A 23,697-nucleotide genomic window follows, 5' to 3' on the forward strand; every position below is an offset into this window, starting at 1 on the left:
GGGGGGGAGGAGCTGGGAGGGGATATGGGGGCGTGGGAAGGGGGTATTTGGGGGGGAAGGATATGGGGGAGTATTTGGGGGGGAGGAGCTGGGCGGGGATATGGGGGGGCGGGAAGGGGGTATTTGGGGAGGAAGGATATGGGGGAGTATTTCGGGGGAGGAGCTGGGAGGGGATATTGGAGGGATTATGTGGAAGGAGCTTTTCTTTCTGATTTGGGGCCTTAGCAAAGTCAGGGACCTGATTGTGGAACCTGCCGCTCTCTGTCGCTGTTCGCTCCCTCTCCTGTGGAGCCCATGGGCGCTCGGAGCTTCCTGGGACAAGGTTGCTGCAAGAAGCCCCTGAGCAGGGAATAATGATGGGAAATCATAGCTTTGATTGCCTCCCGCTCCCCTCTTTGGCTGTTTATGGGGATCCAGGCAGCCCAGTCTCCCCCCACCCCCCTAGGCAGTCTGCATCTGCTGCTTGTGGTGTCGGTCAGAACATAAGCGCTGCAGCTCTGGGCCAGGCCAATGGTCCATCTAGCCCAGTGTCCTCCAGTGGCCAGGACTAGCACTTTGGGGAGAGTGTATAGAACAGGCCAGTTCTGGAGTGATACACCCCGTCTTCCACTCCTGGCTTCTGGCAGTCAGAGGTTCAGGGTTGCCCCGAGCATGGGGTTACGTCCCTGCCCATCCTGGCTAATAGCTATTGATGGACCCATTCTCCGTGAATTTATCTATTCTTTGCTGAACCCAGTTTTACTTTTGGCCTTCACAACATGCCATGGCAGTGGGTTCCCCGGGTTGGCTGAGCCTTGTGTGAAGAAGTACATCCTCTTGTTTGTGTTAAACCTGCTGCCTGTTAATTTCATTGGGTGATCCCTGGTTTGTGTGTTGTGGGAATAGTGCAGCTGCTGGTGCTGTAGGAAACTTGGGGCCAGGTTATCAATGGCTCAGCACCCACCACTGGGGCCGGACGTCCAGGAACGCTCAGCACCCAGCCTGCCCCCGACCTGCCCAGCCTCTTTGCACACCTGGCATTGGCTCATGGGAACCTGGTTTGGGGTCCGTCTGAGGGGCTGCACCCTGAAGGCCTTGAGATGCGATGGGAGTGTCACCAGCTCCGGCCCCTGCTCTTTGCTTTAGAGATGGGGGTGGTGCCCCAGGCTCACTTGGCAACTCAGGGACCCTCCTGGGCTCCTGCTGACGCCAGAGGGGCTCTGGAGATTGGGTTGGTAACAAACTCCACGGACACTTTCTCCTCTCTGGGTCGGCCTCCCTGAGTTCTGTGTGCGACATAAAACCAACACTTCCACATATACAACAGATACTGCTCCCTGGGCTCCAGGGACACCCTGACGTTGGGGGACTGGTACTAGCAACCCCCTGAACTCTCTGCACCCCCGTGCATGATACAAGAACGAGCTCCCCCACTCCTGCCAGCTGGTCCCCAGCCTCTGTGCAGCTCAGCAGCCGGAGCTTTGGGCCTGGAGCAACCTTTGGGAATCAGCCCCCTGAGGAGAAACACATGCGTGGTCTTCTGGGGCGTGGCTCGGCATGGGCTGAGCTCGCGTGGGGCCCCGTGTGCACTGAGGCTTGGCTGTGGTACCATTCCTAGAGGGGCAGTGCCCAGAGGATGGGTGTGCGCACACACACGCACTTCCTGCCCCAAAGAGCTTACCGCCTGAGGCCCTGAGCCCTGCACCTTGTGTGGCCATCTGCCCCGGGCGGGGGAGTGGCAGACCCTTCTGGGGTCGGCACAGCAGTGCTTTGTACCCACTGTGCACGCACTGGCCACAGAGAACAGGCGACACGCTGTGGATGCCATGGGCCAGACACAATGGAGGAGCGTGTGGTTTGCAGACACCCCCACCTATGTTCCTGTGTCCTTGAGGGTTCTGTCAAGTCTCCTCTGCCCCTCCATTGGCTGATCCCCATTAAAGGCCCTACACTGGGAGGGGTGGAAAGAGGAGAGGGCAGTGGGCTCACAGATCAGTTCAGGGAGGGCGTGCGGCCCTGAGGAGATGGGGGGCTGCCGAGGCTGGTGTCCCGCCAGGATGGGCAGAAGTAGCCCAAGGTGGGTGAGTTGGGAGAGCAAAGCCGTGAAGGGCGGACGGGGATGATGGACTTTGCAGCGGGATCTAGAGAGGCGGTGACATGGTCTGAACAACGGCCCCCGGGGGGATGAATTCAGCAGTGTTTGGAATGGGCTGTGGGGGAGGGGTGTGCCAGGGAGGCTGCAGCGGGGGAGGGGCTGGCTCAGTGCATACTGATAAGCCCCTGATTTTAGCCATTGGCTGAACTTTGTGGTGTTGTGTAGAAGGGGCAGAGGATCTCTGCGAAGGGGCGGGGGATGAAATGGAGTCTGACCGCTGCTCAGAAGTGCAGCTCGGACTGGCGCATGGCAGCTGGGCCCGCGGGGGCGGGCTTGTGATCTCTCCCAAGCAAGTGAGAGGGGCGATCCGGGATCACTGTGCCATGGGGTCTGGTGCGTCTGACACCTGCCGCCAGGTTGCAGCCGGAGGTGTGAGCTCAGGATGCCCGTGGTAGCAGGGGGGCAGTGGAGCTATGCTGAAGCTCGCCTGGCGCTGCCCTTGCTCCGTTGTCGAGGTGCAGAGGGGAGCAGCGATTTGCCCAGTGCTTTCTTACTTCTGGGTTTCCTGTCTCTCGGAGGCTTGTTTGGAGCCCTACAATGTTCTCATCAGGATTTTCGCCCCCAAGCTAGTACCTTCTGCTCTCAACTTCAAGGCCTGCTTGGTTAGAGAGGGGCACTGGGTTCTACCCCTTGCTCTTGGTTTGTGGCAGGATGAAATCACACATACCAGGGGAGTGACACTCGGTTCCCGCAGACATCCCAAACATGTCCCTGCTTTGTGCCTCAGTTTCCCCACCTCTAAAAAGAAGGCGAGCATTCTGACCTGTCCCAGCATGTTGTTTACGGTATTGTTTATTAATGTCTGCAAAGTGCTTTATGGTCTTTTGGTTGCAGGCGTCTCCTAGATATTAATAAATGCTGGGTGGGTTCATGCCCATGATGGCAGGACTGTATGGTCAATGTACTAGGGTCTAACATGGAACTGACTGTTACCACTCCATTCAGGCCAGAGGTGGTTGGAAGGGACCTCAGGAGGTCATCTAGTCCAACCCCCTGCTCAAAGCAGGACCTAATCCCCAGACAGATTTTTGCCCCAAATTGCCCCCTCAAGGATTGAACTCACAACCCAGGGTTTAGCAGGCCAATGCTCGAACCACTGAGCTAGCCCTCCCCCCTAAGGTAAAGAAGGGTTGACTCCACCCTGGATCCCAGGTGGGCTAGAGAGGACCAGTCATTAAGATGTGAGCACATGGCTGGAGACCCCTAGGGCCAAGTCCCTGCTTGGCCACAGATGCTCTGTGTGACCATGGGAAAGTCATTTAGTCACTCTGGGCCTCATTCCCTCCCCCCCCCCACACACACACACCTGGTACAATGGGAATAACAGCCCTGCCATGCTTGCCATGGGGGTGGGAGGAGAAATATATTTAAGCTGAAGTGCAGACACTACAGTGGTGGGGCCAGATAACTACCTACAATAGGTAGATATTTGTGATCAGATGACCAGCAGTGAAAGAGTTAATGTGGCCTTGTCATTTGCCACTAAGCCTCAGAGTTTGAGGTGAGCTGCACAGAGACAGGCAGGTTTGGGCCTTTTTCCTTCTCTCTGATGCACAAAGTAGGTCTGGCTGGCTCTTTTTAGGGCTTGGTTCCCCCTAGGGGGTAGATGAGGGGCTGCCCGGGCTTGGCTGGAGGACCCCTTGGAAGGCTCAGGGCAGTAGGGTGGAAGTTAATCGAAGGAGCTGGGAGGTTGGTCCTTTACCAAAGACTGCTTTTCTGCCAGGATTTGTTAGGTATGTGAGTTAAATGCAAACCAACCCCGGGGACTGGACGTGACAGCTCTTCCCGTCTGCGGGAACCGAGTGTCACTCCCCTGGTATGTGTGATTTCATCCTGTCCTCCATAGCGCTCCAGGGAACAGAGCTCAGCTGAGCTGGATTTCTGACAAGAAGACAACCAGAAAAACGTCTTTTAAAAAGAGCAAACCTTTCCAGACGTTCTTTACCCCCCATTCAGATGCAGCAAAGGGCACAAACTCTTTATTTGTCTCTTTCCAAGTCACCTTTAGCACCATTGAAATGAAAGAGGAAAGCTTGACATCTCTCTCAGAGCTTCTGGGCCTACAGTGGAGAGCTGTTGATTGGCACCAGCTGGGGATCTGTCCCATTGTTTTTGTCTGCACTGCACACACCTTGCTGTGTTTTCCATTCACTAAGATCAAAGTGAGCCTTTCACTGGGATTGACTTGGATTAAGGGAAATCAAGACAAGAAAGAACCAAAGTAAAGTCTCCGGGAGAGAGCACAGTGTGGGCATCTCCTCTGGAACCTGCTGCAGTGACCCTGCCCCCCTACTGCTGTCGGCCTCCTAGACATTTAAAGGTGCAGTGCACAAAACAAAGCTGGAGCAGTCCCAGCCCCCACCCCTGCTGGCCCGGAGGCCAGGATTTGGTGCTGCTCGTTGAGCTCAGCCATTGCTCTGCTTGGCGATGTGTGCGTGTTCACTCGGCTCTCTGAACTCTGTGTGTAAAGCACTGGGGTGGGACTCGGGAGACCGGAATTCCATTCCCAGCCAGCCTCTGGCCTCAGCTTCCCCAGCAGTGCAGTGTGGGTAATCACTGAGCGCTGCCTGTATAAACCCCTTGGAGAGCTGCTGCTGAAAAGTGCTGCCCAGGCGCTAGAACCCAGGTCCTGGCAGGCAGGTTGGGAGGACCCCAGCTTCAGCTCTTCTGCTGGAAAGTGTGTAGACGCAGGGCCCTCTCCTGTGCAGTGCTGAGTGACCTGGAGTTGGAAGGACACGGTGCCTCCCAGAAGGCTCTTGGCAGGAGCCTGTGACCGGGCTGGGAGTGCTGGAGACTGGCTTCAGCCCGGCGCTCGGACGCCGTGGGGATCAGGGCTGTAGAGAGAAGCATCCGCTACTTAGCTCTAAGCCTGGGGGTCTCTGTGGCTTTGCGGGTGCTGGTCTGCCGTGTAAGTGAAGTATGGTGTAAACGCTCTGGTGCAGGGCCATTGGCCAGTCCACTCCCAGATGCCTCCTGCTACCGGATCCCCTGGCTGAAACCACTTGGCCCAAGCCCCATCATTCACCATAAGTTCCCTGCATTCCCCGGGCTGGCCTCCCTTCCGGCCTGGGTCAGATGCCAGACAAGCTGGCCAGAGAAGAGCTGTCAGCCTGCTTTGTGTGGAGTGATGGATCGCTGGGGGGCGGGCCCCGGGCTGTGATGGATGGGGGAGCCCTTGCATCATGGCCCCAAGCAGATTGAAAACCTCCGCAAGAGATTAACGCTCCATGATCTCTCTGACCTGCCCTTAGCACAGCTCCAGGCAGGGCTGCTCGTGGGGTGGGGTGGGGGGGGGTCCTTGTTTTCCACTTGGCCCAGGGGGCAGCCCCGGATCTGGCCCAGGGGTTCTCTCAGAGCAAAATGCAGCCTTGACTGGAGGGGCCCAGCCGCAGGCCAAGGCACTGCCGTGGGGCAGGCCTGGGGCTGTGCGGGGCCCGTGTTTGCTGAGGGACTCAAGCCTCCGCCCCCTCTTGCCAGGTGATCCAGCAGGCCCTGCACCGGCAGCCCAGCACCGCGGCGCAGTACCTGCAGCAGATGTACGCCGCACAGCAGCAGCACCTCATGCTGCAGACGGCCGCCCTGCAGCAGCAGCACCTCAGCAGCGCCCAGCTCCAGAGCCTGGCGGCCGTGCAACAGGTACGGGGGGATCGCGGGTTACAAACGCTGGGGGGCGCAGCTGCAGAGGGTGAGTGCTTATCTCCTCTGGATGCCCGAGTCTCCCTTCCTCTCTTTACATTGCCCCTATCCTGCTGGCTTCAGACTGGCACTGGGCTCGGGGCCCAGAATCAGGCCCCCACTAGTTGTACTGTAGTGATGGGCACGGGGCAGGGACTTAGATCTCTCTTTTATGTGCTGAATCTGTCCGCTCCCCACTCAGCCCAGGCACCCATCACCATGGTATCTAGGTACCACCCATGGGTTCCAAAGGGCCATCCCACAGGTGGGCACCGTCACACTCTGGCAGGCGAGGAGGAGCCCATGGGTGATGAGGGTGGGCCGCTCAGGCACCCCCAGGCTCTGTGCCCTTCAGGGTGGGTCACTGGGCTGTTGCCCCCTGGGGCGAGAGGCAGCTGGAGGGGAGGAGTTGGGACTGCTCCGGTGCTGGCAATAGGCAGAGGTCTGCGCTACCTACCCCAAGTTGGGGACCCAGATGAGCGTTTTAAACACTGGCTCTGTTTGTGCCCCAGTGCAGCCAGGTGAACAGGAGCAGCCGAGCCCCTGCAGCCACCTGGGTGTGGCGCCAGCCGTCGGAATGGAGGACAAGTGCCCGGCTCTGGGCACGAGTCCTGCCCAGCGGGGTGTGAGCCTGTGTCTGGCTGCGCAGCTGATGCCAGCGGGCACCACGTGGACGGGGTCGCGGCCCGAATGAACTCTGCTGAATGTCAGGGTTTCGTTCTAATTTCGCTCGGGAATTAGGTGTGGCTGGGTTTTAATGGGGCTGGGGTTTGCAGGGAAGAGCTCTGTGAATCCCTGGCCCCATGTTGAAGGGTCAGGAGGGACCAGGGGGCTGTTGGTGCAGGACTCCCCACCTGGGCTGGGATCCGGGGTGGGGGTGACCTGCCTTTTCTCGCTCTTCCAGGCGAGTCTGGCTGCTAACAGGCAGGGTGGCTCCTCCGGCAGCAATGCTCCCGCACAGACACCATCCCAGCAGCCCACGGTAAGTCCCGCCCCAGGGCAGTGCCCCTCGGCCCACGGGCTGAGGAACCCCCGGTGGGACCCTGGACTGCTCCAGCTCTTCCTGGGCAGTGATGCCCATGTATTAACACACACATACCCCGCGTGCCGCTGGAGCTCCAGGACAGCTCCCTCCAGCAGCCCTGGAGCTCTGAGTCCAGCCACCAGAGGGCGCCCCCCAGGACCCAGCATGCCGTGCACTGTGCTGCGGGGCACTGGGCAGGGCTGGCCTGGGAATTCCTGGGGGCAGGGTGGGCTGTGCAGGTGTCCAGTGAGAGGGTGAGGGGCACGGGGCAAAGCTCTCTGGCAGAAGGGCATTGGGGGAGGAGCTGCGGAGGACGAGAGTCTCAGCCGCTGTAGGAGCTGAGCTTACTTCAGAGCCCCAGTGTCCACAGCACCCCAACTCCACCCCTCCCTACTGGGCTGGCATCCGGACCCAGGGAGCCTGATTGCGGCTGCCCCCTCCCCTCTCCCACGACACGGCCTCCAGCCTCCGTGGCTCTCGGGAGGGCACTTGGTGGGAGGGGCTCTGAGCCCGCAGTGGGTCTGAATGGCAGCATGCCCCATCCCATGGCTCCTTCTCTCTCCCCAGATAAACCTGGCCACGTCCCCTGCTGCCGCCCAGCTGATCAACCGAGCTCAGAGTGTGAACTCTGCAGCCGCCTCAGGCATCACCCAGCAAGCTGTGCTCCTGGGGAATGCCACCTCCCCCGCCCTGACGGCCAGCCAGGCCCAGATGTACCTCCGGGCCCAGATGGTAAGAGGCAGGCGCGGAATGTGCCACACGCGGGCATCACCTGCCCTCCCTCCCTCTCACGCTGCTTTTAAAGAGACACCAATGAGGGTGGGGGCCTTCTTGTGTGCCCCCCATTGCTCCCCGGCCCCCCCCCCCCCTCCAAGGATCAAAGGTCCTGGGCCTGCCACTCCTGCCATGGCGCTGGAAGTGGCAGAGTCCCCATACCCATGTGCAGCTCAGACTCCTACCAGCAGAGGGCAGTGGTGAGGCACATGCACATTCACACCTGTGATCAGTTCTGATTTTCTCCACCAGAGGGCAGCAGTGACCCTTAGAAGAGCCACCTGCTCTGGTCCTAGCCCCACATGCTGGCACATCAGAGCTCCATGGCCACCCTGGTGACAGGCTGGCACAGGGCCGAGGGCTGGGAGGTTGTATCGCTCACTCCCACCACTCGCCAGCCCTGAGCCCTGCCTAGGCAGCCCGCGTGTCTCATGCCTCTGGGGTCCCCTTGCTCTGCCGCTGTCCCGTCAGGCCCCTGACACTCATGCTGGCGCCTCCCCATGGTGCCGTGCTGCTGGAGAAGCAGGTTGGCCGGTGAGGAGCCAGCCCTACAGCTGTCGAGGGAACTTGCTCCCGGCCGGCAGCACTGTGGGGCTGGACGTGTGCTGGGCAAAGCAGGGGAAACGAACAGCCCCATGGAGTTCCTCAGCACTTTAAGAACATAAGAACGGCCATACTTGGTCAGACCAAAGGCCCATCTAGCCCAGTATCCTGTCTACCGACAGTGGCCAATGCCAGGTGCCCCAGAGGGAATGAAAAGAACAGGGAATCATCCAGTGACCCATCCCGTCGCCCATTCCCAGCTTCTGTAAACAGAGGCTAGGGACACATCCCTGCTCATCCTGGCTGATAGCCATTGATGGACCATGATAGCTCCATGAACTTACCTAGTTCTTTTCTGAACCTTCCCCCTCCCCCCGCCCCATGGCAGTTAGTCAGGGTGGGAGTGGGCCTTGCTGTCTGTGCATCTACCCACGTCTGCGGGTCTGTCTGCCTGCCTGAGCTGCGGAGATCGGGGAAAACTGAAGGAAAAGCCACTGGGGCTTCTTAGGTACAGAAAGGGGGGAACTTGGTTCTCATGGAAATGAATGAATGAGGCTGAAACTCTGGCTAGCACAAGGCATAGGACAGGCTTCTCCCCCAGCTGTGCCGATGCGCCTCAATCCCGACACGCAGCCCCCTGCTCTTCCAGTCAGCTGGCTTCCCCCTATGCCGAAGCAGCCAGCGGCGCGGGTTTCCTGCCTGGGTACTCAACAGGCTCCATCGAGCTGGTGGTGCAGCCCCCTACTGTCCCCAGCCCCCTGCAGCCCTTGCTCCTCCAGCAGCTGCCCTGGGCCCAGGTGTCTCTTTAGCAGCAGTGCGTGGGGAGCCCTGGTCCCCCCTGTGTTTGTGCCATAGTTTGGGTAGGTGGCCTGGCCTTGCTTGTGCCCTCCCTGCTCCCCTGCGCAGTGCTTGTACCTGAGACTCTGTTTCCTCCCTTTTGGGCTCCAGCTGGAAGTGAGCGGGGGCCGAATGCAGAGGGGGAGGGGCCCCCAGCGTTGGCTCCAGATCCCCTCCCGGGCCTCCCCGATACCCCAGCAGGAGCTGCTGTTGCCCCGGGGCACCCCCGCTCGGGTAGGCACAGGGGAACGGGGTGCCTGCCGGTCTAGCGGGGTGGTGTGGCGCCCGGGGCTGGGCGCTTTGCACAGACACCTGGGAGGGGAGCTCTGCCTTCTGGCCTCTGTGCTTTCTGCTGGGGTCTGTGGGGAGCCTGGGGCGAGCCTGGATTGTGCCACAGTCCCCAGGCTGGAGCTGGGAGGGCACCTTCAGGGCTTGGGGGGCAGGGGTTGTCAGGGACCCCAGTCATCCCTCACTAGAATGTTTCTCCTCAATGGCTTGGCCACACAAGAGGTTAACAGCCTATTGCTGTTGCTAGGTAGTGAAGCTACTCCTGTATCTTCCGTGCTAGAGGATCAGGGCACTGAATGCTCTGGGTCCATCCCCCCAGACAGCCCACGGGGAGGATGCTGGGAAGCAGGTGACAAGTTTTATCTCTAGTCTCTTGGGGAGCTTGGTTCAAATCCCAGCAGCAGTGTCCCAGGGAGCTCCATGCATTTCACACTCTGGGGAGGCAGGGCTCTCAGCTCCACCTGGTCAGCCTGGATGCAGGACCCCTTTGTGTCAGGGCTGCGCCCCCAGGGCTGCAGGATTTGCAGAAATCAGTCATCTGGCAAGGGTGGCCCTGCAGCCATGCGGCACTCACAGCTGCCCTGCTGCCCGCGCACGGGGGGGGGGGGGTCAGGAGGGGGCACGAGCGAGTGCTGATTCCAAGGTGGGCGAGGGCGCAGTCTGGGGAGTGCTGCCTGTCAAAGCCCCAGGCCAAGTGGCACCATCCAGGCTGCAGCAGGGGGTGGATCAGGCTGTCCGCTGGCTCCCTGGCTCACGGTGGGTCTGTCGGGGGCACTTCTGATTGGTTATTGATGGCAGCCACCGTTGTGATTGGCTGAGGATGTGGCTTGGTGCCTCCTCCTTGGTGCCAGCCGGCCGTGAAGAAAAAATATTTCCTGGGGCCAGATCGCCCCTCTCCTCTCCCCACCACCAATGTCCCCTGTGCACCCCTGCCCCCCTCCCCCCGCCACCACTATCCCCTGTGCACCCCCCCCCCCCCCCCCCCCCCCCCCCTCTCCCCTGTGCCCCCCCCCCCCCAGTGTCTCCTGTGCACCCACACACAGAACTGGTCACACACCCCAGAGTCAGGGACGCGCGTGCACACAGCTAATGTCGCACGCTCACAGTCAGGGTCACTTCCCCCAGAGTTAGGGGCACATACGTGCATACCCATGCGCGCACACAGCTGATGTCGCACACTCACAGTCAGGGTCACCCCCCAAGAGTCAGGCCACTAGAGCAGTGGTTTTCAAACTTTTTTTTCTGGTGACCAAGTTGAAAAAAATTATTGATGCCCATGACCCAACGGAGCTGGGGAGGAGGGGTTTGGGGTGTGGGAGGGGTTCAGGGCTGGGGCAAAGGCTTGGAATGCTGGGGTGTGGGCTGCGGGGTGGGACAGGGAATGAGGGGTTCAGGGTGTGGGAGGGGGCTCTAGGCTAGGGCAGGGGGTTGGGGTGCAGGAGGGGGTCAGGGCTCTGGGCTGGGGGTGCAGGCTCTAGGGTGGGGCCGGGAATGAGGGGTTTGGGGTACAGGAAGGGGATCTGGCTTTGAGGGGGGCTCAGGGCTGGGTCAGGGGATTGGGGCGTGGGCTTACCTCGAGTGGCTCCTGGTCAGCGGCGCAGCACAGGGGCTAAGGCAGGCTGCCTGCCTGTCCTGGCACCGCGGACCGCGCTGCGCCCTGGAAGCGGCCAGCAGCAGGTCCAGCTCCTAGGCGGAGGCACGCAAGTGGCTCCATGCGGCTCTTGCCTGCAGGCACCACCCCCACAAGCTCCCATTGGCTGGTTTCCAGCCAATGGGAATGTGGAGCCGGTGCTTGGGGCAGGGGCAGAGCGCAGAGCCCCGTGGTTCCCCGCCTAGCAGCCAGACCTGCTGCTGGCCGCTTCCTGGGCGCAGTGCGGTGTCAGCACAGGTAGGGACTAGTCTGCCTTACCCGGGCTGCACTGCCGACGGGACTTTTAACAGCCCGGTTGGTGGTGCTCACCAGAGCCACCGCTGCCCAGCGCCTGACTTTCTGCGACCCAGTTCTGGGTTGCAACCCGCAGTTTGAAAACCACTGGCCTAGAGCAGGTGTGACAGGCGGGCGGGGGGGGGGAATCCCACCCGTTCAGCCCGAGAACGCTCTCTCACATTGCTCCAGCTCGTCCTGCCATAAGATCCCAATGACCTGACCTGAGCGTCGGGTTCCCACGTGTGGGGCTGCAGCCGCGTGGGGCCAGGATACTAGTGCTCTTACAGAGACTGCGCAGCAGCTCCGTGGAGTTCGACCGCTTCATCCGTCACCACCACCATTCGATCCAATGGCAGAAATTCCCTCCCCCTCGCACAATCGTCATCCAGTCACTGCCTCAATCAGGCGCTCACACCCCGCCCCGCCCCGCTACACACGTACACACCCCATTCTGTCGTGGGTGTTGTTAGTAACAGTCAGGGACAGGTCACAGGCCATAAAAATTCACCGACGCCTGTGACCTGTCCCTGACTTTTACTAAAAATACCCGGGTGCGGGGTGAACAGTCCGATCGCTGCCGGGCACTTGCAGCTGCTCCAGCCCCGTCATTGCTCCTGCACAGGGGCTGACCCGCTCCGGCGGTTCCTGGGCTGACCCACCCCGGCCGCTGCTCCTGCTCCGGCAGCACCGGGACTGACCACTGACAGCTACTCCAGCCCCAGGGTTGCTGACCCAACCCCAGCTGCTGCTGCAGTCCCACTGCAGCTCCAGCCCTACCCCAGAAGACGTCCCAGAATCGGTGACAGAACTGTTATCCTTTGTCATAGGGACCCACTCCCCCCATTACACATCCCCACAGCCAGTCTCTCTCACCCCCCCCACACACACACTTCCGTCTCTGCAGTGCCCCACCTCCCCTGGCCTCACCTTTGCCCAAGCCGCCTCTGTGCCCCAAGGCCTGTCCCGTGGCCGACCCCGGCCCTGGAGGACTCGGGGCTGCTGGTTTTGCTTTCTCGGCCTGAGCCGGCAGCGGGTGACGTAAAAGGCAACACATTTCATGTAATTTCCAGGCCCAGCAAAGTAACCTTGTGCAAGTAGCTAGGAGCCTAGGCCGTGCTGTTCCTTTATCCCCCCAGCTCATCTTCACTCCTACGGCCACAGTCACCGCGGTGCAGCCCGAGGGCAGCGCAGCCCCCACCTCCCAGCCATCCACCACCACTGCTCAGGTGAGAGACAGCCCCCCCTCGCCTGCCACCCCTGCTGGGGGAGGGGAGAGGGTTAGGAGAGCCTAGCCCTTGGAGTGCCCAGAGCTGGCCCACGCACTCCCACCGGGGGGGGCCGAGGTACCTTCCCCGTGACTGAGTTTGTGGTGGGGAGGTCAGTGCTGCGATGCAAGGCACTGGCCGGAGAGATGGGGCATGGGCAGGAGGGGCCATTGGTGGGAGGGGGCGGGAGCCACAGGGAAGGCCTTAGCGACTGGGTGGCTCAGAGGGGCTTTTCCACTCTAGCCCGCTCCAATCCAGCTGCGCCCAGGGGTGTCTGAGCTGGTGCTGCCAGAGACTTGTGGGGCCATTTCCCGGTGGCTAGGTGCCCACCCCGTCAGTCGCTCTCTTCCCCGCAGGGGCTGTGCAAAGGGGCCGATCCTGCCAGCCCAGCCCTGGGATGTGCGTCTTGGGGGCTGTGTCTGGGCCCCATGCTGAGGCCTTGGGCCCTCCTGCCCCTCTGCTCCAGGTCCAGAATTTGGCCATAAGAGCCCAGCAGACAGTAGCACAAGGAGTGGCTTCCTCCCAAGCCCAGCAGCTCCCCACCCTGGCCATGAAGCCAGCTCCAAGCAGCAGCCAGACAGCCTCCAACACTTCTCAGGGCAAGGCCGTGGGGCCAGCTCCCTCTGTGGGCACCAAGGGCAGCCAGGCTGAGCAGGCAGCAGAGCACCTTAAAAAGGGAGACGGCAGCGTGCCCACCAGCATGGACAGCCGAGGGCACCCCATGAGCCGGACGGTGACACCGGTGACCACCCACCCACTCATCGCCCCAGGTAAGGCCCCCGGCGTCCTTGGTGGGCGGGAGCCATGCTGTGCACAGGGTGCCGAGTGGCAGAACCTCTGACAAATGTGGCTGTGCTGGGTGGTGATGTCATGGTGCCGGGGCCCCACAGCGGTGCCGGGGCCCCACAGCGGTGCGTGGTGCCAGGTGCTGGTGCTCTGTCGAGAAGCTGCAGTGCCACATGCAAGTACTTAGTGGCCGTGACACATGCTTGTACGCTGTGGTGAAGCCACCGTGCTATGGGCCCACACTCTGCGGTGGTCCTGCATGCTGGTGCTCTGTGGTGGGTGCTGGTCCCCTGGGGTCAGACACATCATGATGCCACAGTGTGATGCGGCTCAGGGTTGTGCCAAAGTCCCTTGGTTGTTTATTGCTGCACGTGCCACACTCTGGCCGGTGGTGCCTGCTGAGGGACGGAGTAGAAGGCTCCAAGGGCTGGGAAGGGCGAGTGCATTCTTGAGACTGAGGCAGAGGGGATGAATCGGGTGTGGGTGAGATGCTGGGTCCCTGGACTCAGCCCAGTTGCCAGTCAATTAGAAGGTACAGGCCAGAGCGTGAAGCTGATCTGTAGCCAAGTGTGTTCATGTGTCAGCGTGTGTGTTCGTTCACATGTACATGTGTTGCATGTGATGACTGGGCTGGCTGCCTGCTCTTTGTCCCACAGCTCAAGCACGTGGACCTGTTGCTGCCCACTAGGGGTTGCTTGGTAGTGCCTCCCTGCTGTGTGCCAGGCCAATGGCAGGGCCCAGTGCAGTCTGTCAGGATCTGCCCCTTGCTGGAGGATCAGGCCCCGGAATCTTAGCTTTCCCTCCAGATAGATGGTTGAACTTGGGAAATAGGAGCTGTAACTGGCACAGGAACGTCTGCCTGAGTCTGCAGAAAGCCTGAAACAGTGGGCCAACTGCTCAGCCCAAGGTTCTCTAAACTCAGCCAACAGGAGGGGAGAGCTGCAAAGGAAACCACTGCAGCTCCCTGATTCCAGGGCGGGTTCTACGCCTGCCCTGACCCTAGTACATGTTACAGGAGCCAGGGGGCTGCACTAACCTACACCAACAGCCCCCTGGGTATGTCTGCCAGCTAGGGATTGCTGGAGCGCAGTAGTGCTGACACAGCTCCTATGCTGGGGACTGCAAGGCAGGGGCAATCCCCAGCGGGGGAGATTGTGCCACTTTCCAAGCACAGAAGGTGCCAGGTCACAATATGGGATGAGGCTTAATAATTTGGAGCTGTTCATCTAAAAGGTGTGTTGACTCTGAAACCTAATGATGGCAATTTAACTCTTTCACTGCTGAAACTTCCAGTGGATGTATTTATCCCACAGTCCCATGCCACCTCCCAGGTGCCAAAACCTCCCACTTCCCCTCTGGCTCCTAGGGTACAGTAACGCCTGGTCAGTGCAAACATCTGAGGCAGATGGAAAACAGATGCTGTGGAACAGCCAAGAATGAATTACATTTAATACCAAAATAAACTGCCCAGGGCTTCTGCATGGACTGTCTCATATCCCTGTCATGTTGATTACTGTCCTCCCACCATTAATGCCAGAGATGCGGCCGCACCATTGCCAACCAGAGAGCTGCCAAATCTTGGCTGAGCTCACCTCGGAGAACATGCTCCCTTGGCACTTGAGAGCATGCTGTGTGGTTGGTGTCCTGCACTCTGTGACCCTGTCCCAGCATGCCTCCTACCCTGGGAGATCCGTAGTGACTGTTTCCCAGACAAACCCTGCATCCACACACAGGGCCAGCCCCATGTGGAACCAGAAGCTGTTTAGCACTGCATGGCGTGCAGGCCACGTGTTCATGGGCGGGGGGGTGTTTGGGGCAGGGGAGTATGTGGTAGTGACTTGTGAAGGGAGAGGCGCAAGAGTACTGGGGGGACTTTCTGGGTAACCCCCATCCCAGAGAGCCCTTCAGAGGAGAGCAAGGGTTGGCCACGGGTCATTCTGGGAGGAATGGGGCCTAGAGCGGCATCTAGCCAGTCGAAGACACTGAGTGAGCCAGAGTGGCAGCTGGGGGCAGGAGACAGGGAGTGGGCCAACGTGTGCCTGGAGCAGGCTGCAGACAGGAGCTGGCTGCAGGGGGAAGCCCCAGCTGGAGCAGGGGCCGGGCTGGGAGAGGGAGAGCAGCTGAACGGGCGGGGAGGCTGGGCCAGGTCCAGGCAGCGAGTGCTATAACCAGCCAAGCTGAAGGAAGAGCAGCCTGAGTCAGGAGCTGGGCCAGCAGAGAACAAGATGCAGGAGGAACCTCATCCAGAGACACTGGGGTGGGGCCAGGCCAGTCAGACTGCGGCCCTCATGGTTAGAGAGACTCTAACACCCTGCCAGGGGAGGAACTCTACTGACCTGGCCCAGAGCCAAGGCAGTGCTGTGCGAGATTGGGAAAAGGGGGCTGAGAAACCCCCCGAGGTGAGTGATCCCCAGATGAGGCCTAAGGAGGTGCCAGCCCAGCGAGTGGCGCAAACCCCGTGACACGGCTCCAGACTGAGCATTGCCTGGGCACGTAGAATAGCGCCGCCGCGGTGCCCTGCCTGTGAGTGCCCTGGATGCGAAGGGGAGGATGAGAAGGAAGGAGAAGGGCGGCTGAACCAGGACCCCTTGGAGGAGCTAAGGGAATTCTACAGCTTCCCCTGTGGGAGCCAAAGCGTCCCAAAGATCTCGGCTCGAGTTGCCTGCACAAAGGGGTCGGCTAGCGTGTCAGGCACAAGGGAGGGCGGGTGGGCAGGGGTCTTCGTAGTCAGTGCTTCCTCCGGAGTCTGACAGCTCTTCCGCAACACAGAGGTGAGGAGCCATCTGGGAGCTGACTAAGGTTATCATATGTCCAGATTTTCCCGGACATGTCCGGCTTTTTGGTCCTCAAATCCCCGTCTGGGGGGAATTGCCAAAAAGCCGAACATGTCTGGGAAAATGCTTTGCCGGCATCCCTGTCCCCTGCTTACCTTAGAGCGGCTCCGGCGGCGGCTGCTGCTCCCCCCAGACACCTCAGCTCTGTGTAGCTGAAGAGCGGAGCTGCCCGGCTTCACGGTTTGCCAGGCAGCGCCCAGCCCTCCAGACCCTGCACCCCCGGCCGGGCGCTTCCCCAGTGCAGCCGAAGCCTGGGAGGGGAAGCACCCGGCTGGGGGCTCAGGGGCTGGGGGCTGCCCGGCAAACCGTGAAGCCGGTAGCGCTCGGGCAGCTGTTTCGCGTGGCTGGGAGAGAGGAGGAGGAGGGGGAATGCGGGGCGCTCAGGGGAGGGAGCAGAGTTGGGGCGGGGACTTTGGGGAAGGGGTTGGAATGGGGGCAGAGTTGGGGCGGGGCCCCGTGGAGTGTCCTCTTTTTTAAAATGTTTTAATATGGTAACCCTAGAGCTGACCCACTCCCCCCCCAAACCTGCAGTTGCTGTTTCTAGCCAGGCTGGTGTCTGCGTGTACCCCTGGGGCTGCCTGGGGAGGGGATGGGGTGACCGGGGAATTTTCTGGGGAATTAAGATGCGTTAGGCCTGAATTTTGTGGGCTACTCAAAAGCTATTGCCCAGGCTGCCTGTGCCACCACTGACCATGTCTCCAGCTGCCACGGCTTCTCTTCCCCTGCCGCCCGGTGCCCACTGGCCTCTCCCCTGCCAGCCGTGGGCCCCGAAGCCATTACCCACTGGCCTCTCGTCCTTCAAGTGCTCTCTGTGGGAGCATTCTGGGCTGGGCCTTTCAGTGGTTCGGCCTCCAGGCAGGCCCCCCTCTTTGGGCCCACATGGCCTGTCTGAGCTCTGCCCAGCTCCCTGGGTATATTGGGCCCTTAACTAGACTCCCCAGGGACTCCAGCAGCTGCCTCATGGGAGGCACCTTTTCCTCATGCCCCCTGTGGGCTGGATCCCCAGCTCCGCCTTGCCCAGAGCTGCCCAGTGCCAGCCTAGCGCCAGCTCTGCCTTATGCCAGCTCCTGCTCCGTGTGGGGCTCCCCCATTACCCCCCTCCCAGAGCAATCGGATGGGTGGGGAGGGGCCCAGCTGTCCTAAGGGGGAAGATGAGAGCACACATGCTACTGCTTGAAGTGGGATGATGCCCGGCACTTGCCTTACACCGGCGCTCAACCCCATTCACCCAGTACTCTGCCCAGGCTAGCCCCTGTGCTCTCCCTAGGACTCCCTCCCCCTTCCCCTTCTCGCCTCCCCCCACACCTGCCATTATTGCCTTCTGGCTGCTATTCTTCCCATGTGGTTGTTGGTTGCTGTGGAAACAGCAGCTTTGCTGTGGGGTATAAATAAATAACCGCCTCAGCAGGAAGGGAGCTGGCAAAGTGGGCGGGTGGGGGGGGCAGCAACCAGCCCTGTGTGAGCCCCTCTGACACCCCCCCCCCCCCGTGCTCTTATAGGCCTGGGGGAGCTGGGGCCCCTCCGGCTCTTCCCACTGGGGGGCATCCCCTCTCCAGAGCCCGGGGGGTTGTGTGTCTCTGGCCCCAGCCCGGATGGGGCTTTCACAGGCCTTGGCTAGTAGCCAGAGCAGAGACAATGGAATCCGGGCCCTGGTGACGAGTGGGATTTGGCCGGAGATAAGATGCTTGCCTCCTGCTGCGGCGGCAGCTGGGCTGCAGCTCCTCCAGACAATGACCGCAAACCTGAGCGAGTGGTCCCAGCAGATACCCTGCAGGGGCCTTGCATTTGGGGGTCTGACTCAAAGCAGACCTGTTAAAGGGGGCAACACAATCGGGGCTGAGAGTGCCAAAAGCAGCAGATGTGCTCAGGTGGGCAGAGGGGCTCCCTGAGCAACAGATGGCACTTGGCTGCCCGGAGCAATCCCTCGTTGCTTGGAGCTGCCTGCGAGGATCATGCTGTCTCCCAGACCCGTGGGCCTTGCTGCTTGCAGCCGGAGAGGCCTGGCTGGGGTGATCGTTAGGGGATACTGTTACTGCGCTCGTTAATTCTGTGCACTAACAACCTTGAATCATGTTACAAAGATGGGGACACTGAAAAATTGGGGCAGGTTCAGAGAAGAGCCGCTAGAATGACTAAAGGATTGGAAAATATGCCGTGTTGTTACAGACTCAAGAAGTGCAGTCTATTTCGCTTGTCCAGGAGAAGGCTAATGGGTGACTAGATCACAATCCATTGTGCCTACCTGGGGAACCAAAATTTGACAATAGGATTCTCTTCCATCTAGCAGACAAAGGTCTAACATGATCCAGTGGCTAGAAGTTGAAGCCTGACAAATTCAGATTGAAAATAAGGCCAGATTTTAACAGGGAGGGTAATTAACCATTGGAACAACTTACCAAGGGTTGTGGTGGACTCTCCATCACTGGAAATCTGGAAATTGAGATTGAATATTTTTCTAAAAGCTACACCCTAGTTCAAACGGACATGAAGTCAGAGCAGTCCAATGGCCGGTAGTATACAGGCAGGCAGAGTGTCCCATCCAGTCTTATGAACTGCCCCATCCATAGCTAAGAGGGGCATAGAATCCAGGACCCTTGATTACCTGGCTGCTGCACTCACCACACAGCCTAGGCCGTACGGCATCTTTCGGTACCTTTGGTTAGGAGCAAGAGCTGTGGCTAATAACACTCTGAGCCTGAATCCTGCAAAATAAATGGCTCAAAATTGTCTGGGTTCTGGGCTGGCACACCTCTACTACGCTTACGTTAACCCCATGATATTATGGGGCAGCTTTAAACACGGTGAGACAACGCTGCAGGCTAAAATGGGTTTGGCATATATTTGATCTAAACGGGCGAAGTGCTGCGGAACTGCTAATTATAGTCTAATGAAGAGTGTGTGTGTGTCACTGCCCTCTACTGGAACAGATTAGCATTGCTTGTGTGTCATACACCCTGTAAGGCTAACAGAGAGTTTTTTAGGGCTGGAGATTGTGAGCTCCACCCCAGCTGTAGCCATGAAGTTGTGTGCACTGGCTGTGTGTAGCACAGGGAAAGTTGGAGGAGCTTGTGAATTGGCTACATCGCTGTTATTACCCAGCCAGGTGTGACCCACTCTACCAGTGTGTGAGCGCCCTGGCGCTGCCCAGCAGTGAGGGGTTTGGTGCAGTGTGGCCCCCCCACAGTGGGGGGTGAAAGTGTCTTTAACAAAGTGTCAGGGCCCAGCGGGCTGGGGGGGCTGGCCTGGCCTGGCCTGGGGGTGGGGGGCTGTGTGCAGTGAGGCCCATGCCCTGGTCCATGGAGTACTGAAGCTCCTGCCCTAGAGGCATGTGCTGTGGCTGGGGTGGGGGTGCTGCGTTCTGGAGCTACTCAGGGTCTCCCCAGCTCTCTCGCTCGCACTAGGAAATAGCAGCTGGTTTCGCTCCCTGGCACTGGCCCCATTTTGTCCCCATCTGTGCTTGGCCAACAAGACCTGGCCCCGCCTGCCCTGATCACTGACCTGGCAGCTTTGGAAACGCCACCATCCCCCCTCCTGCGCTGGGGTTGCCATGGCAACTCCTCTTTTGTAGGCATTTCACAAGCAGAAAGGCCAAATCTGCATTTAAAAAGCTGAGGGTCGGTGTGAGGGGAGCAGCGCGAAAGGGCCTAAGCCAGCCCAGTCCTAACCCCTGCCCTCCGGGCACCTGCACCTGCCTGCCCTGGGGCTGGGCCCTGGGGCGCTGGGAGCAGCAGGAGGTGACTGAGGCCTTCCTGGACGTCTAGCCTGGTGAAGGAAGCAGGGGTGGAGTTTGAGCCCCTGGCACTGCGGCTCCCCCGATCCAGGCCCAGAAAGGACTTTGGCCAGGTCCACACCAGCGATGTGCTGGTTAGCTCTGCCGGCAAACCCTCTTCACCGAGCCGCAGCTTAGCCAGCCAGGGAGCGCGTTGGCTGGTCCAGCTTAGACCAGTTCAGCCAATGAAATAACCCCCCAGACAGGGACCCCGCACCCCGGTCCCTGCGCCCTGCGTGGAGCCCAGACAGGGACCCCGGTCCCTGCGCCCTGCGTGGAGCCCAGACAGGGACCCCGATCCCTGCGTGGAGCCCAGACAGGGACCCTTCCCTGGGCCCACACCTCCAGCTGTTGTAGGTTGCCGGACTGGTTTGTCTAATTCACAAAGTGGAGGGACACCTTTAAAACCAGCTTGGCTAGTGCGAGCCCGTGATCTGTCAGCGATGGCACAAAATGCAGCCAAACCCCCGGGGTCCCCTGGGACCTGCATGACGGCTGGGAGGGGTGACTAGGAGACAATAGCCTTGCCCTACAATAGCGTAGGGGCATCCCTCTCCCTTAGCTGCTCGAGTCAGATCATGTGGCAGGGGGGTGGGTCTGGGTTCTCTGCCAGGCTCTAAGCCAATCTCACGTGCTCTGGGGCTTCCCCAGTTGCGGGGGGGGCAGCCGAGCACACTAGGGAGGGCTGAGGGACTTGGCTGCAGGTTCAACTCCCAGGCTGTTGTGTGAGAACTGGATGTAGGCCCCTGCCCTGCACCGCTGCTACACCAAATCCAAAATCTCCTGCCCCTTCTTCCCCCACCCCCATCCCCCAGCTCAGGCCTGAAGGGCTCCCCAGAGCTGCCGTGGCTGCGGTGTAGCCTGCGGTCAGGTCTTGACACCCCTTGCATTCCCCTGCCAGGCCGAGGCACGGAATGGCCCCCGCTAAGTGCTGGCGCCTGGAGCTCCAGCTCTGAGAGAACCATCTGCCGCAGTGGCACAGACTTAGTTCCTGGCTGCTGGATAATTGTGCAGGGGGCGGGCAGGCAGCTTGCAGCCGGAGGGGAAAGGCCAGAGCAGCAGAGTCTACCCTGAAACGAGGACAAGCCCCTGCCTGGCCAGAGGCAGCTGCTTTAACCACTACGCTGCTGAGGATGTGTAAGGTCAGCCTCAGCTCCTTCTCTGGGCCCTCCGGCCATGGGGAGGGGCTGAACTGGGGTTTGCAAAGCTCCGTCCCATGCTCAGACATGGGGCCCATGGATTCCCAACGCACAACGACCAGGGCCCACTTCTGACCACATCTCCAGCTCCAGCCCCTGGGCCCTCCTCGAAGAAGCTGTGGCCCCTTCCCAGCTCCCCCAACCCACTCCAGCCCCCTGTCCCCTCCAAGCCCACAGACCCATTCCAAGAGGTCAGTTTGGGAGTGGGTCTCACTGCCAGGGAGGCTGGGCTGGCTGAGAATCACCCCATGCCAGAGCTCTCCCAGCACCAGGCCCCTACCGGCCCCTCAGCCCCCTGTAAAACCAGTCTCCAGGTGTCACCCATCGGGCAAGCTGTCCCTTCCTGTGCGTAAAATCATAGAATCTCAGGGTTGGAAGGGACCTCAGGAGGTCATCTAGTCCAGCCCCCTGCTCAAAGCAGGACCAATCCCCAACTAAATCATCCCAGGCAGGGCTTTGTCAAGCCTGACCTTCAAAACCAATAAGGAAGGAGATTCCACCACCTCCCTAGGTAACCCATTCCAGTGCTTCACCACCCTCCTAGTGAAGTACAGACCACAGCATTGACCCACCCAAGGATAGAGCTGAGGTTAGCACCCCATTCCCAGGCCTGTGCTAAATGCCCTTCTCTCCTGACAGCTGTTACATTGGCCGGGTAGCCATGCAAACACCCAGTGCAATCCCCTGTTTTTCCCCTGCGTGGCTACAGTTCCAGTGGGCTCCGTTCCCAAGTCACTGGGGGATGTTTCCAGCTGCCCAGCATGGCTGGCTCCGCCTGGAGTCTGCAATTCCATCTTGGTCTATCCTGCATCTGTCCCTCACTGGGGATGGACTCTGGGGTCGGTACCTGATTCAGCAGCCCAGGTGATGGTGCAGAAGGCAGAATGGCTCCAGCTAGGGTAACCAGATGTCCCGATTTTATAGGGACAGTCCCAGTATTTGGGGCTTTTTCTTATATGGGCTCCTATTACCCCCCACCGCCGTCCCGATTTTTCACACTTGCTATCTGGTCACCCTAGCTCCAGCCGGCACCCCCATGGCTGCATCATCCCCTGCAGGGCTGGCAGGAATCACCGTGTCTCTGTGCTGGGGAAGCCGGCCAATCAGGGAGCCGAGATGTGAGGGAAAAGGCACCGTTTTACCTTGTTGCTTTCGGAGTGCTTCCTCCCTGCCAGGAATGGGGCAGGGCCTCACCAACACACAGCACTTATCCCTACCCCAGAGAGACCTGTGCTTCTGACATGCAGAGAGATTTTAGGCAGGATGGGGAATTGTGCTCTACTGAAGCTCCACCCCAACACCCAAGCTCCGCCCACAATCCCAGGATGCCCATATATTTTGAAATGTTTTGTGGTTGACAGTGATAACATTAAGCACCGGAGTGAACATCCACTGAGTGGACCGGTTCCCATTCCTCGTTTCCAGCCGGCAGGCTCGGGCACACATCACGCAATGGGTCACAGCCTGAAGCTTTCCTTCCTGACCAGCTGGGCTAGAAACAACCAGCCCTGGTGGCAGCAGCGAGAATTCAAACCAACAGCCTCTGTCCCCATGGGTGACACGAAGTCAGAGGGGGCTCAGGGTCCCTGTTTGTGGGAGACCAAATGCCACAGCACCCGTGCTCTCCCCCTCATGCCCGTTCCCTGCCCGCCTGTCCCTTGCTAATGTGCCTGGGGGAGCAAGGGAGGGGCACACCACTTAGGCAGACACAATAAAGCCGCCGGAGTCACGGTCCAGCGCCTCATGCATCTCCCCAAGGGGAGTCTGGCCCCGGCTGTGCACGGGGGGAGGGGAACAGAACGGGCGAGGCGCCTCGTGCCTGGGCACCTCAGAGGACGGGGGTGGCTATGCCCCCGGTGCAGCTGAAGGGGGCTGGCGGGCGTGGCCAGCCCAGGTGTCTCTGGAACAAAGAGGCTAATGTTCCGCGTGCGTGAGCAGGGGCTGCGCAGCTGGGAGGGTGAAGGCCTCGTGACGAACGGCTCTGTGCTGTGCTTCCCCCTCCAGCGTACGCCCAGCTGCAGCCCCACCAGCTCATTCAGCAGCAGAAGCAGATCCAGCACCAGTTTGTGATCCAGCAGCAGCAGCTCCAGCCCAGGCCCCAGCCTCAGCTCATCCAGGGCGGTGCCAACACCTCACCCCAGCTGCAGCCACTGCCCCCGCCCACACCCAGCCTGGCGGTGCAGCCCAGCCCGCAGGTGCAGGGCCAGAGCCACACCGCCCCACAGGGCCCAGCCCCCCTGTCCCACCCGCCGCAGTGCCAAGCTTCCAGTCAACACAAACCTAGTGCCAACCAGCCATACCAGCCCGCTCTGCACGCCCCTGGGCTCCAAGCTGTGGGCCCAGCCCAGCCAGCGCCTGAGGGCGGGCCTCAGAACGGACACCCCGGGTGCCTGAACCATGCCACGCAGCGCAAGTTCCAGCATGCCTCAGCCGTGATCCTGCAGCTCCAGCCAGCCATCGGGACGGTGAGTGTGGCATGGCCGGGGAATGTGGTGCCAGCCACTGGGGGACGTTGGGAGATTTGGTCCCGGGTTTGGGTTTGGTTGTGACTTGGAGGAGGAAATGTAGGGATCGTACTGTAAATGTTTGATTGTTAACAGTGTCCCCCTCAGCTGGATACAGGATTCTTCTTCGCTTCCTGG

The 23,697-nt window shown here is 60.3% G+C and overlaps 1 protein-coding gene across 4 annotated transcripts in view; it reads left to right on the forward strand.

Annotated features, from left to right (window-relative positions):
* Positions 1-23,697, forward strand: part of PHC2 (polyhomeotic homolog 2) — a 135,658-nt gene that overhangs the window by 86,627 nt on the left and 25,334 nt on the right. Inside the window, exons 3-9 of one of the 4 annotated variants that reach the window (XM_034753269.1) lie at positions 5,612-5,770; positions 6,714-6,791; positions 7,401-7,565; positions 9,099-9,221; positions 12,273-12,428; positions 12,934-13,237; positions 23,060-23,520. In XM_034753269.1, the coding sequence (XP_034609160.1) occupies positions 5,612-5,770; positions 6,714-6,791; positions 7,401-7,565; positions 9,099-9,221; positions 12,273-12,428; positions 12,934-13,237; positions 23,060-23,520 (1,446 nt within the window). The remainder of the gene's footprint in view (positions 1-5,611; positions 5,771-6,713; positions 6,792-7,400; positions 7,566-9,098; positions 9,222-12,272; positions 12,429-12,933; positions 13,238-23,059; positions 23,521-23,697) is intronic. The other 3 variants (XM_034753271.1, XM_034753272.1, XM_034753273.1) reach the window with 3 other exon arrangements.

Source organism: Trachemys scripta, chromosome 19, assembly GCF_013100865.1.
Source record: "Trachemys scripta elegans isolate TJP31775 chromosome 19, CAS_Tse_1.0, whole genome shotgun sequence".
NCBI classification, from domain to species: Eukaryota; Metazoa; Chordata; order Testudines; family Emydidae; genus Trachemys; species Trachemys scripta.